Source organism: Salvelinus fontinalis, chromosome 7, assembly GCF_029448725.1.
Source record: "Salvelinus fontinalis isolate EN_2023a chromosome 7, ASM2944872v1, whole genome shotgun sequence".
NCBI lineage: Eukaryota > Metazoa > Chordata > Actinopteri > Salmoniformes > Salmonidae > Salvelinus > Salvelinus fontinalis.
In genome coordinates, this window is record NC_074671.1 from 18,424,970 (window position 1) to 18,438,881 (window position 13,912).

Below are 13,912 nucleotides of genomic sequence, written 5' to 3' on the forward strand. Positions count from 1 at the left end.
ACAGCAAAAAAAGCCACAGAGGTGGAAAAAGTACCCAATTGTCATACTTGTACTTAAGTACTTTACACCACTGAAAAGACACTGCTACTTTTGTAGACATAATAAAAACGTACAGGTATTCTCTGACTAAAAGGCGTTTTTTGTCAGACGGATAAAAGTTTTTCTGTGTTTCTCTCTGAAAGGGAATTCCTCATTATCTGGCTTCAGTTATTGACAAAAGAAAATATCACATTTTGAGAATCATATTTTGCACAAATCAATGAATTGATATCAACCGGAGATTTTCACGGTAAAATAACTGAAGTTAGTACTGTATTTAGCCCATGTTGATGTTTGGTGATTTTAAACAGATATTTACCTCGCTCTGCATTTCAGACATCTGCTTTGCAAACTGTGTCTCTGTTGTCTCGGGGAGCAGAGAGTAGAGGTTGATAGAGTTCTCCTCAGTATCTTCTTTATACTTGATCTGGTATAGTAGAAATGGAAAGACAGCTTAAGAACCAGAGATAGTTGAGACCAAGCCTACAAAATCATTGCCAAACACCAGTGAGAATAACTTATATGTGTTTGCTTCCCACACAAAAGCCTCCCCAAAGGTTCACTTATATATGTAGTTGTTTGGATAAATTGGATATGAAGCGACAAGAAAGATTTCTAATCACTGACCAACAAACTAAAATATTTGATAACCTGAAATCAAACTTCTCTGAGATCGTACTCAGAGCAAATTTAAATAAACAATCAAATAACTATTTTACTCGTAGTCATTCTGCGAGAATGCACATTGTACATGCATCTTATTATTTTATTTGTTATTTAACCAGGCAACTCAGTTAATAACAAATTCTTATTTACAATGACGGCATACACCGGCCAAACCCAGACGACGCTGAGCCAATTGTGCGCCACCCTATGGGACTCCCAATCACGCCCTGTTGTGATACAGCTTGGATTCGAACCAGGGTGTCTGTAGTGACGCATCTAGCACTGACATGCAGTACCATAGACCGCAGCGCAACTCGGGAGCCCATACTGCATATTGTATATTCTAACAGCATATACACGCATATGTATTCTTTACCTGGCTCCGCATTGCTGATTGTCGTTTCGCAAAATTTGTCTCAATTGTTTCGGGTAGCGTAGAATAAAAACTGGGGGAGGTGTCCTTTTTCAGGCCTTCCTTGTACTTTAGCTGGAATAAAGGAAACATCACATGAAAACATTGTTTTAATTCTAATTGAATTGTACTCATATAGCCAATAATAAGGCAATAGCGGATAGAGCGTTGGGCCAGTAACCGAAAGGTCGCTGGTTCGAATTCCCAAGTCGACAAAGTAAAAGATCTGTCTATGTGCCCTTGAGCAAAGCACTTAACCCTAATTTGCTCCAGGGGTGCCGTACTACTATGGCTGAAACTGTAAAACAACACATTTCACTGCATCTATCCAGTGTATGTGACAATAAAAAAACATATGTACTCTATATTTATAGATATGTTTTTTATGTACCATTTTTATGTGCAAGCTAAATAGTCAAAAATACTGAGTAATAGATAGCATATGTGTGAGATTGCAAGTATGTGTGAGTACAGTATAGCTTTATACCAGTGTTGAGAAAGAAACTCTGAAAATATAATTTACCAAGCTTGCAAGTACAGTACCAGTGAAATGTTTGGACACACCTACTCATTCCAAGGTTTTCATTATTTTTACTATTTTCTACATTGTAGAATAATAGTGAAGACATCAAATCTATGAAATAACACATATGGAATCATGTAGTAACCAAAAAAGTGTTAAACAAATAAAACAAATATGTTATATTTGAGATTCTTCAAAGTAGCCACCCTTTGCTTTGATGACAGCTTTGCACACTCTTGCCATTTTCTCAACCAGCTTCATGAGGTAGTCACCTGGAATGCATTTCAATTAACAGGTGTGTCTTGTTAAAAGTTAATTTGTGGAATTTCTTTCCTCAATGCGTTTGAGCCAATCAGTTGTGTTGTGACAAGGTAGGGTTGATAAACAGAAGATAACCCTATTTGGTAAAAGACCAAGTCCATATTATGGCAAGAACAGCTCTAATAAGCAAAGAGAAACAACAGTCCATCATTACTTTAAGACATTAAATTTCTTCAAGTGCAATCACAAAGACCATCAAGTGCTATGATGAAACTGGCTCTAATCAGGACCGCCACAGGAAAGGAAGAAACAGAGTTACCTCTGCTGCAGAGGATAAGTTCATTAGAGTTACCAGCTTCAGAAATTGCAGCCAAAATAAATGCTTCACAGAGTTCAAGTAACAGACACATCTCAACATCAACTGTTCAGAGGAGACTGTGTGAATCAGGCCTTCATGGTGCAATTGCTGCAAAGAAACCACTTCTAAAGGACACCAATAAGAACAAGCGACTTGCTTGGGCCAAGAAACAAGAGTAATGGTCATTAAACCGGTGGACATTTGTCCATTAGTCTGGAGTCCAAACTCTTGGATGAGTAGGTGTTCTAAAACTTTCAACCGGTAGTGTACATGTGTCACGACTTCCGCCGAAGTCGGTTCCTCTCCTTGTTCGGGCGGCGTTCGGTCGGTTCCTCTCCTTGTTCGGGCGGCGTTCGGCGGTCGACCTCACCGGTCTTCTAGCCATCGCCGATCCACCTTTCATTACATTATTTACATTTAAGTCATTTAGCAGACGCTCTTATCCAGAGCGACTTACAAATTGGTGCATTCACCTTATGACATCCAGTGGAACAGCCACTTTACAATAGTGCATCTAGATCTTTTAAGGGGGGGGGGGGGGGCAGAAGGATTGCTTTATCCTAGGTATTCCTTGAAGAGGTGGGGTTTCAGGTGTCTCCGGAAGGTGGTGATTGACTCCGCTGTCCTGGCGTCGTGAGGGAGTTTGTTCCACCATTGGGGTGCCAGAGCAGCGAACAGTTTTGACTGGGCTGAGCGGGAACTGTACTTCCTCAGTGGTAGGGAGGCGAGCAGGCCAGAGGTGGATGAACGCAGTGCCCTTGTTTGGGTGTAGGGCCTGATCAGAGCCTGAAGGTACTGAGGTGCCGTTCCCCTCACAGCTCCGTAGGCAAGCACCATGGTCTTGTAGCGGATGCGAGCTTCAACTGGAAGCCAGTGGAGAGAGCGGAGGAGCGGGGTGACGTGAGAGAACTTGGGAAGGTTGAACACCAGACGGGCGTTCTGCTGCCTGCAACATCCTCCAGCATGACCGGTTTGGCGATGCGTCAGTCATGGTGTGGGGTGGCATTTCTTTGTGGGGCCGCACTCTGTCACGTCTGTCACATCCCTTTCATTTTCCATTTGTTTTGTCTTGTTTTCCCACACACCTGGTTTACATTCCCTCATTACGTGATGTGTATATAACCCTCGGTTCCCCCCATGTCTGTGAGTGGAATTGTTTGTTGTAAAGTGTTTGTGCATTGCTGACTGGTTTGTGACAGGTTATTTCAACCCGTATTTTGTTGTTTCTGGGTGCAGTTTGTTTTGCCTAATAAACTGCTCCGGTTGTTACCCATGTCTGCTCTCCTGCGCCTGACTTCCCTGCAGCCAGTTACGCACCTCTTACAACATGTAGTTCAGTACTCCCCATTACTGTTTATACTCTACCTCACTCTGTAGCTGGGAAGCCTCTTTGGCATGCTGGGTCTCCATTGTTTCTGGTAAGGTGGAGTAGAGAGAACTAGAAAATCCCTTCCTCCCTGCTTTTTTGTACTTCATCTAAATTGAGGAAAAAAGATTCAGCATTGTATTCATGTATTTATTTCCAATGAATTTACTCAAGGATCTGTATAGTTTTGATGGGCATTGCCATCATTCCAAATGGAACAAAGATATAAGAAAATGATCCCTCAACTGTAAGGGATAATAGTTGCTAACCTCACTCTGAAGTTCAGATACAGCTTTCGCAAACTGTGTCTCGGTGGTTTCTGGAAGCTGAGAGTAAACACTTGTGGAGATACGCCTTTTTCCTTCTTCTTTGTATTTATTCTGGAAAAAAGGAAGTTTTGTGATATACACTGCTCAAAAAAATAAAGGGAACACTTAAACAACACAATGTAACTCCAAGTCAATTACACTTCTGTGAAATCAAACTGTCCACTTAGGAAGCAACACTGATTGACAATAAATTTCACATGCTGTTGTGCAAATGGAATAGACAAAAGGTGGAAATTATAGGCAATTAGCAAGACACCCCCCAAAACAGGAGTGATTCTGCAGGTGGTGACCACAGACCACTTTTCAGTTCCTATGCTTCCTGGCTGATGTTTTGGTCACTTTTGAATGCTGGCGGTGCTCTCACTCTAGTGGTAGCACGAGACGGAGTCTACAACCCACACAAGTGGCTCAGGTAGTGCAGTTCATCCAGGATGGCACATCAATGCGAACTGTGGCAAAAAAGTTTGCTGTGTCTGTCAGCGTAGTGTCCAGAGCATGCAGGCGCTACCAGCAGACAGGCCAGTACATCAGGAGACGTGGAGGAGGCCGTAGGAGGGCAACAACCCAGCAGCAGGACCGCTACCTCCGCCTTAGTGCAAGGAGGTGCACTGCCAGCGCCATGTAAAATGACCTCCAGCAGGCCACAAATGTGCATGTGTCTGCTCAAACGGTCAGAAACAGACTCCATGAGGGTGGTATGAGGGCTCGACGTCCACAGGTGGGGGTTGTGCTTACAGCCCAACACCGTGCAGGACGTTTGGCATTTGCCAGAGAACACCAACATTGGCAAATTCGCCACTGGCGCCCTGTGCTCTTCACAGATGAAAGCAGGTTCACACTGAGCACATGAGCACATGTGACAGACGTGACAGAGTCTGGAGACGCCGTGGAGAACGTTCTGCTGCCTGCAACATCCTCCAGCATGACCGGTTTGGCGATGCGTCAGTCATGGTGTGGGGTGGCATTTCTTTGTGGGGCCGCACAGCCCTCCATGTGCTCGCCAGAGGTAGCCTGACTGCCATTAGGTACCGAGATGAGATCCTCAGACCCCTTGTGAGACCAAATGCTGACACATGCACATTTGTGGCCTGCTGGAGGTCATTTTGCAGGGCTCTGGCAGTGCACCTCCTTGCACAAAGGCGGAGGTAGCGGTCCTGCTGCTGGGTTGTTGCCCTCCTACGGCCTCCTCCACGTCTCCTGATGTACTGGCCTGTCTCCTGTTAGCGCCTGCATGCTCTGGACACTACGCTGACAGACACAGCAAACTTTTTTGCCACAGTTCGCATTGATGTGCCATCCTGGATGAACTGCACTACCTGAGCCACTTGTGTGGGTAGTAGACTCCGTCTCATGCTACCACTAGAGTGAGAGCACCGCCAGCATTCAAAAGTGACCAAAACATCAGCCAGGAAGCATAGGAACTGAGAAGTGGTCTGTGGTCACCACCTGCAGAATCACTCCTGTTTTGGGGGGTGTCTTGCTAATTGCCTATAATTTCCACCTTTTGTCTATTCCATTTGCACAACAGCATGTGAAATTTATTGTTAATCAGTGTTGCTTCCTAAGTGGACAGTTTGATTTCACAGAAGTGTGATTGACTTGGAGTTACATTGTGTTGTTTAAGTGTTCCCTTTATTTTTTTGAGCAGTGTATAATGATTCTACTTTTTTGGTTAATTCTCAATCATTATACAGAAAAGCGCACAAAACAAAAGTTATGAACTAAATGTCCAGCCACCTCACTCTGCATCTCTGTCATTTCTCTGGCAAACTGTATCTCTGTGGTCTCTGGTAGTAGAGAGTAGAGAGAGGTTGAGTTGTCCTTCTTTCCACTCTCTTTGTATTTGATCTGAGAAACAGAGAGAGATGAGTAAGTATTAACACTCGTTTAATGATCATAATCCAGGCACTTGTGTAGATATGAAAGTATTGGATAGGTCAAATAAATATGGTGAAAATTAAATCTAAATGCTATATAGTACCTCATTCCGTAACTGGGACGCTTCCTTGGCGTGCTGGATGTCCTTGGTCTCAGGGAGTAGAGAGTACAAAGAAGTGACCACCTCCCTCTTGCCCACTTCCTTGTACTTGGTCTACAACAACACAAGAAAACTATCAATTCACATTGCAGGGCCCTTGTGTAGACAAGTGTTTACTGAACTTTAATGAAAGTTAGATTTTGTTTGGAATTAATGTTCACCTCGCTCTGCATTTCAGACATCTGCTTGGCCAACTGGGTCTCTGTGGTCTCGGGAAGCAGAGAATAAAGGCTTGTCGAGATCTTCTGCTTCCCCCCCTCTGTATACTTGAGCTGAAGGAGGAGACACAGAGACATGTGTTTCCTGATCCTGAATCTTCTTAAACCTTCTCTGAAGTTCATGATACATTTCTGTAATAGTTTCTAATAACTTTAATGACTTAGCATTTACATATTTATAAACTATAAATAAGTATTTAATTATTTGTAAACATGTACAATGAATAAGCATAATTATGTATAAGCATTACCCCAAATTCTTCTAATCATTCAGTGACTCATATCTATGAGTCATAGGCCTTCTGTGCTGTGAAATTACCTCGCTCTGTAAGTCGGAGACCTCTTTTGCAAACTGGGTCTCTGGTGTCTCTGGGAGAAGAGAGTAGAGGCTAAAGGAGTTCTCCTTCCTGTCCTCTTTATACTTTTTCTACAAAATGGTGGAAAATAATTTGAGTCAACATGATTGAACTTAAAAAGATTGGAGGATAAATCAATAACATTTATTTATTAAGCCCTTTTTACATCACTCGATGCCACAAAGTGCTGCATATCCTTGTGACTCATCAAGAAATATACTCCTTCTGTTTTGTTTTTGATAAATTGGATAATGAAGTGGCGACATGAAACATTTCCAACTCTTGATTCACAAATTAAAATACGTGATAGATTGAATTAAATTATTCATGATTTATCTGAGATTCTACTCAGGGCAATAAAAAAAAAAGAAAAGAACCTTCCCTTTTTTATGTAGTCATTCTGTGAGAATGCACATTGTACTCCCTGTGTATTCTAACAGCATATATACACACAGACATATTCTTTACCTCACTTCGCATTGCTGATTGTCGTTTCGCAAAATTAGTCTCAATTGTTTCGGGCAGCGTAGAATAAAAACTGGGGGAGGTGTCCTTTTTCAGTACTTCCCTGTACTTTAGCTGGAATAAAGGAAACATTACATGAAAACATTGGTTACCTCAAATGAAAACTAGAGAAAACTAGAAACTCCCTTCTTGACTTCCTTCTTGTACTTTATCTGACACGAAAACAATAACAGACATCCCAGGACAAGCTAAAAAAGACTTCCCTTTAAAAGGACCAAATATACAATGAAAGTAATCGGACAATTGAAATGGGCCTACATAAGGCTTTCATAACACATTCGTAACACACATACCACAAGTATATAAGTATTTCATAAACGCTGACGTCAAATGCCAACAACCGCAAGTTGATTTTTTTTTATTATGCTGTTTTTGACATATACAATTATGAAAGGCTTATGTCATTGCTTATGAATGTGATATGTGTGGGTTATGACGTCCTTATGTAAGTAATAACGTTCAAGTAAAGTGTTACCTAACATTTGGCTTTGATTTTTGTGTTATTGATGTCCATACCTCACTCTGGAGTTCTGACACAGCTTTAGCAAAATGGGTCTCAGGGGTCTCTGCTAGTTGAGAGTAAATGCAACTGGAGGAATTTCTTTTGCCACTTTCTTTGTATTTGTTCTGAAGGATGACAATGCAAAAATACTCAATTAATTAAACCCAGGCATAGACAATAAGCAAGCTTCAATCTGCACAACATGTAATATTGACTGAGGCTGAGCTTAACTTTAGACCACTTCTGAGGTACACAAAACATCTCACAAACTTTTATTTTGGAGTGTTCTAACCCTGAAATAGCTCTGAGACTATAGTTGCAGTAAATGCTTCCCTGACTTTACAAATGAATACACACCTCGCTCTGCATCTCTGTCATTTCTCTAGCAAACTGGATCTCTGTGGTCTCTGGGAGTAGAGAGTAGAGGGAGGACAGAGTACCTTTGCTTAACTCTTTGTATTTCATCTGAAAAGGAAGACACAGAGAACCGCAACTAATGACAACGTTCTAATTGAATTCAGGCTCAACACTTCAACAGTTGGCACATTTTCTTTCAAATGTACTGAGTAGAGGGCAGTGACTGTCTTGGGTTTAGGCGAGTATCACACTAAACACACTTTTTATAGGGCTAGAGCCTTTAATTCCATTATTTTCAAAGGTGTGGACACACTAGGAATGATCCTACACCGTAACACGCCTCCCCTCACCTCACATTTTATGGCTGTTGGTGTGACCTTGTGTCGTCATCAATGTCCATGTTGTTTGTAAATGTTGATTATAAATTATGATTGTCTTCACACTTAAGACACATTCCTGAATAAGGCCAATGAAGTGAAGTGGACTGAAGTTAGAATACCTCACTCTGTAGCAGAGAAGCCTCTTTGGCGTGTTGAATCTCCATGGTCTCTGGTAGCAGGGAATATATGGAAGTAGACAGCCTTCTCTTCCCTGCCTCCCTGTACTTGTTCTGCAACACAAGAGAAATAGCGTCAGTTGGTTTTTACTGCTCGACCCATTGTATTCTGGTCTCACCACTCTAGGCTGTGTTTAATACTGACAGTGGTATATTGATCATGCCTGGGGTCATGGGATTTGAGCGGTAGCTAACAGTCTGACTGGGAAGTAGACTCAGTTCATTGTTCATCAGACCGTGGAGGACTAGGTACCCGGAAGTCTTCGCCACTGGCCAACTCGGGTTGGCCAATCAATAAAGGGAGAATGTTAATATAGTGACCCCATGAGCGTAACACTAAAGCTACCGTACGGTCGTTAAATCTTTCCTCCTCATGATGAGAAGAGGAAGCGGAGGAAGAAGAGGAGGAGGAGGGTGGTATTACCTCACTCTGGAACTCTTTCACTGTTTTAGAGAGCTGCATCTCAGTGGTGTCTGGAAGCAGGGAGTACAGGCTGCTGGAGATCTCCCTTTTCCCCTCCTCTCTGTACTTGCCCTGGAAAAGAAACAAGCACATTCCAAAAACGCTGCCATTCCTAGGCATATTGCAAGACCAGTGCTAAGTGAATTCATTTTCTAGGCACTATGGTTGATGCGTCAGCCACTCAAGTGGATGATATCCGATTTGAATGTCGTTCATTCTCAATTTTACCAAATGGTGTTAGAAGTGGGAAAAGCTCTCACCTCACTCAGCATGTCCGAATGCTCCTTCGCAAACTGAGTCTCAAGGGTCTCCGGGAGCAGTGAGTAGAGGGAAGTGGATATCTCCGTCTTCACATTCCCTTTGTATTTGATCTGGAAAAAGACCAAGTTAGTATTGTATTAATATCAACTGTAATCCTTGTTATTTATCTGATGCCAAAGTGTTTCAGTGGCATTTAACATATTTATCGACTGAACGTATTCAACCTTAAGCCAGGTAAGTCTTCGCGCACACATGATCTTTTACAAGAACAATCCGTTTCAGAAATACTGTGAAGGGTGACTTCAAGCTCAAGATGATCAGGCTGGACATATGCAGCCAAGCAATTACACTCTATAACGCTTCTGTGTAGCTAAGTCAGAGAGGTTGAAATAACAAGGAGGTTTGGTGTGATGTCACTACCTCACTCTGTAGCTCGGAGGCCTCTCTGGCGTGTTGGGTCGCCATTGTTTCTGGAAGCACTGAGTAGAGACACATGGCTGTTTCCAACTTTCCTTCCTCCTTGTACTTGGTCTAAAACATAACAGAGATGGAAAGACAACACAAATAATCCCTACTAGCATCAATGCTAAGACAAATGCACAAACACAAAACATACCTGTGTCATAGTTTATGAACATAGCCTAAAATGACAAAGTGCTTGTGAGAAAAACTACTTAAAATGATAAGGAAATAACCAGAGGAAAGGATGCACTACTGTTTTTACGCTTTTAGGATGTTGGGCCAAGCGTAAAAAAATTACTTTGCTTCTATCGACTCTCCATGTTTAAAAGACCAGCCAAGCCTTTTTCACAGTGAAAGGTCACATTATATGCATCTATTAAGCTTGTGAGAGCTTCAGGTGAAGCATCAGTGTTGAATATTGATGTGAGTTTTATTCAGTCAACTGTTCGTCTTGTTTGTCTGCTTATGTGCATAATGTATGTGTGTGGGTGCGTGTATGTGTGTTATGAATGTGTGTGTTGACAGGAGCGGAATACACTATAAAAGTGCAACTAGGGCCTGTTGACAATCGACAGGACAGTCTATCCACAAGCAGAGCTCCAAAACAATACCTTTCTATCACAGGGCTGACAGACACTGTGACTGGAATGACAAAGCTCAGTGCTGAGGAATGTGTTGTGTCTCTGCGGTTTGCCAAGGTGCCAAGGACAGGGGAGAGGGAGAGCGATAGGGGGAGGGGGAGAGCGAGAGAGAGAGAGAGACAGAGAATGATGTCAACAACACACAACTCACCTCAGAGATGAAAGCGTTGATGTTCTTGGAATGCTGAAACTCTACATCGGGGATGAAGAGGTTCTGGGCCTTGGATTTCTCATAACCCTCCTTGTACTTCACCTACAGGGTAGCAGGTAGCAGTGTTATGTTTTGTTCTTTTGTCTTTCTTAGGCCCACCACCACCCACATTATTTGAAGGACAACTTTATTACTTTAATAACATGGTCATGACAAACCGTAAAATACAGGTCGATACAAAGCATACCGTTTTCAGCATATCGTTATCTACACAGGCTGCTTTTCCTACAAAACCTTTACAGGTGGCTACACCCCATTACTGGACACGGAGTCAATCCTGCCACATCCTCCCACAAAAAGAACAGGCTGTATCAAAAAACAGACAGGATGAATCCTACTTACGTCACTTGCCAGAACACTGCATCTCCTGGCAAAACCGGGTTCGGGTAAGACGGGCTTAGCAGCCGAGGCCTGACAGGAGAACAAAGCACATAGTTACAGTCTGCAGAGGGTTAAAACCTGTAGGATGACAGCTGATATGTTGGGCCTCATAATTGTTGAAAATAAGCTTATTGCAAGCTACAGTAATTAGGTAATGACACATTTATTTTACCAGGTAAATTGACTGATAACACATTCTCATTTACAGCAACGACCTGGGGAATAGTTACAAGGGGGGGAGAGTGGATGAATGAGCCAGTTGGAAGCTAATAAACTAATAAGGCACTTTATATGGGTGACCGTGCACTAAGAGCTCATTACTAATGAATACAGTAACTTAAGTGTATGGGTCTGCTTGGCACGTTGTCTGACTGTACCGGTTGTGTTACAGTGTCTATTGTAGCTACAACATGAAGCAGACAAAAGCTCAGCTAGACAAATGTTCCTCTGGCTGATACTGCTGATCAATGCTTTTCCATTTGGACACTGTACCAACCACTGGCATGGCATTACAATGGGGGCATATATTTGACCTTCTACATTTTACCAGCAAAAAGTCAGGCAAAAAAAGCTACTACATCTCCAGAACAGGGGGGAATAGAGATGATCTTTCCATTTATTCAACTAGAGGACTCAGACACTGAAGAGAGAGGAAAAGAGAACACAAAATATAATAAAACTACACGGAAGTAATATACTGTAGTGTCAGAATGTTAATTATTTATGTCCTGTAATCATGTTTCAACAATCATTTTTTTCCTGCCAAAAGTATTCAAATAGCCAGAGTGCTTCTCCGCTCGTGTGAAATTGTATGGCCAGCAGTTGCTAAAAGTTTTATCTCCACTAAGTGGTGGGTGTCATAATTAGAGAGCACTTTCAGACATGTCGGAATTATTCTACATCACAGATGGTTAATAAGTAATTATGCAGATTTATGGTGCAAAATAATTGGTTTATTATGTTGACGGACAACAAGGAAACATTCAAATGGCCAATCGCAAACCTCTCTAACCAGTCATCCCGCCCTCACTTTTTTTCTCCATATGACCAGAGGAAAAATTAGGAGGCGGGGGCTTCTGAATGATAAGCAGCTGAAATCCAAAATGGTTGCTACGTTCTTCTTTACTAGATATGGCTTCTTATCTAATGGGCAGGCAACACAAACTGTACTTCCTTCCCTTTGAAAGCCATAAAGAACTAATTTCATTTGAGGGATCATATCCCCATGGTTATTCAAAAGTAAAGTTATCTTCTGAGTTGGAGCAGAGGGAGGGAGTTCTGATCTAATCTATACATTTCTAGGCTTGTTTGGTTCCCATGTGCCTTTCCTATCTAGTTATAGAAGTACTATTTTAGGACACCTTCAGACGCCAGACTCACCTCTCTTTGAGCTTAGCATCCATAGTAATCTCTATCTCCTAGGGGTGTTGAGCACAAAAAAGGGTCCACCCTCTCATTTCATTCCAGATTAATTATCCCCAGATTGGCCAACAAGCCTCTTCATCTGTGGGGCTGTGGTCTAGGCATGACTAAATCCCTCAAGGGCTTTCCTCCAAATCCTTTACAGGTGGCTATAACCCATTACTGGACACTGCAGTGAATCCTGCCACAACTTTGCACAATTACAACAGGCTGTATTAGAGAACACAGAGGATGAATCCTACTTACGTCACTTGCTAGAACACTGCATCTCCTGGCGACATGCACACTGGGTCTGCGCAAGACGGGCTTAGCAGTCGAGGCCTGACAGGAGAACAAAGCACATAGCTACAGTAGGTATAAATCCCCCCGCAGCTTTAGAAAAGCGTGCCAGTCTGTGCCAAGGTCATCAGAAAGACACACAGGCCGGGGCAATGCCAACTGGCTTTCTCACCTCGACTGCCCCTTCTGTGCCATGCTCGTCCACCGCTGCTTCTCCCAGCACCGTTTCCTCCGATGGTTCTTCTATCCAGGTGACTCGTCCTGTAGCACGCTTGCCCACCACTGCTTCTCCCGACACGGTTTCCTCTGACATTCCTTCCATCAAGGTGACCATTTCCTCTGACGTTCCTTCCATCAAGGTGACCGTTTCCTCCGACGTTCCTTCCATCAAGGTGACCGTTTCCTCCGACGTTCCATCCATCAAGGTGACCGTTTCTTCTGACGCTCCATCCATCAAGGTGCCCGTTTCTTCCATCAAGGTGACCGTTTCCTCCGACGTTTCATCCATCAAGGTGACCGTTTCCTCCGACGTTCCATCCATCAATGTGCCCGTTTCTTCCATCAAGGTGACCGTTTCCACCAATGTTCCTTCCATCGAGGTGAGAGCTTTTTCCAACGTTTCTTCCATCAAGCTGCCCGTTTCCTCTGACGTTTCTTCCATCTAGGTGACTTCTGGGTAAAGAAAACAGTAAAACACACACAATAGATGGTTTTGAGGCAGGTAATGTAAATGTCGCCAAGCCTAAGAGTCAAAACGCTGTTCTGGAAGGATTTCGTTTTCTGGCTCAACTCTCCCTCTCGACTCTATGTTGGGTACTCCTTATCATCCCCGCTTTCCCGATTTAGACCCCACTTAGGGCGTTATCAATGGTGATGCCATACATGTGAATCAGAGGGCCAGTCCTAAGGGTGGGAGGGTGAGGAGGTTCAGGAAAGGTGTTGCACACTGGATGGAATGTCCCAATCCAGACGTGTCCTCTAATAACCAAAGTATTTTAGTTATTTGAGATAACAAGTGCAAGTCCAAAAAGGCAACACCCTCCTTAACCTTCAACCTTACAAAAAACCTTCACTGGCCTGACCTTAAGGGTAACCATGACAGAATGAAGAGACCAGTGGAGGGGAGTGAAAAGTTGAGGCCAATAAAGCAGATATGGAGGAGTTGGCATGAGAATAATATTACCAGAGCGCTTTACACTGCCATCCTCCCACTCAGTCTCCAAACAAGCTGATTGGATGCAGAACACAATTAATTAACGTTAACATTCAATATCCCTAATTTAGAT

The 13,912-nt window shown here is 42.9% G+C and overlaps 1 protein-coding gene across 6 annotated transcripts in view; it reads right to left on the reverse strand.

Moving 5' to 3' along the window:
* The window catches only part of LOC129859150 (nebulin-like), a 67,421-nt gene that overhangs the window by 47,699 nt on the left and 5,810 nt on the right, over positions 1-13,912 (reverse strand). For 4 of the 6 annotated variants that reach the window (XM_055928556.1, XM_055928555.1, XM_055928557.1 and 1 more), the window contains exons 1-19: positions 12,799-13,287; positions 12,594-12,668; positions 10,887-10,955; positions 10,485-10,586; positions 9,651-9,761; positions 9,230-9,340; positions 8,931-9,041; positions 8,450-8,560; positions 7,951-8,058; positions 7,608-7,718; positions 7,035-7,145; positions 6,530-6,637; positions 6,154-6,264; positions 5,936-6,046; positions 5,692-5,802; positions 3,895-4,005; positions 3,625-3,735; positions 1,082-1,192; positions 359-466 (exon numbers count right to left, since the gene is read on the reverse strand). In XM_055928556.1, coding sequence (XP_055784531.1) covers positions 359-466; positions 1,082-1,192; positions 3,625-3,735; positions 3,895-4,005; positions 5,692-5,802; positions 5,936-6,046; positions 6,154-6,264; positions 6,530-6,637; positions 7,035-7,145; positions 7,608-7,718; positions 7,951-8,058; positions 8,450-8,560; positions 8,931-9,041; positions 9,230-9,340; positions 9,651-9,761; positions 10,485-10,586; positions 10,887-10,955; positions 12,594-12,668; positions 12,799-13,287 — 2,391 coding nt within the window. Of the gene's footprint in view, positions 1-358; positions 467-1,081; positions 1,193-3,624; positions 3,736-3,894; positions 4,006-5,691; positions 5,803-5,935; positions 6,047-6,153; positions 6,265-6,529; positions 6,638-7,034; positions 7,146-7,607; positions 7,719-7,950; positions 8,059-8,449; positions 8,561-8,930; positions 9,042-9,229; positions 9,341-9,650; positions 9,762-10,484; positions 10,587-10,886; positions 10,956-12,593; positions 12,669-12,798; positions 13,299-13,912 lie in introns of those variants that run through there. The other 2 variants (XM_055928554.1, XM_055928552.1) reach the window with 2 other exon arrangements.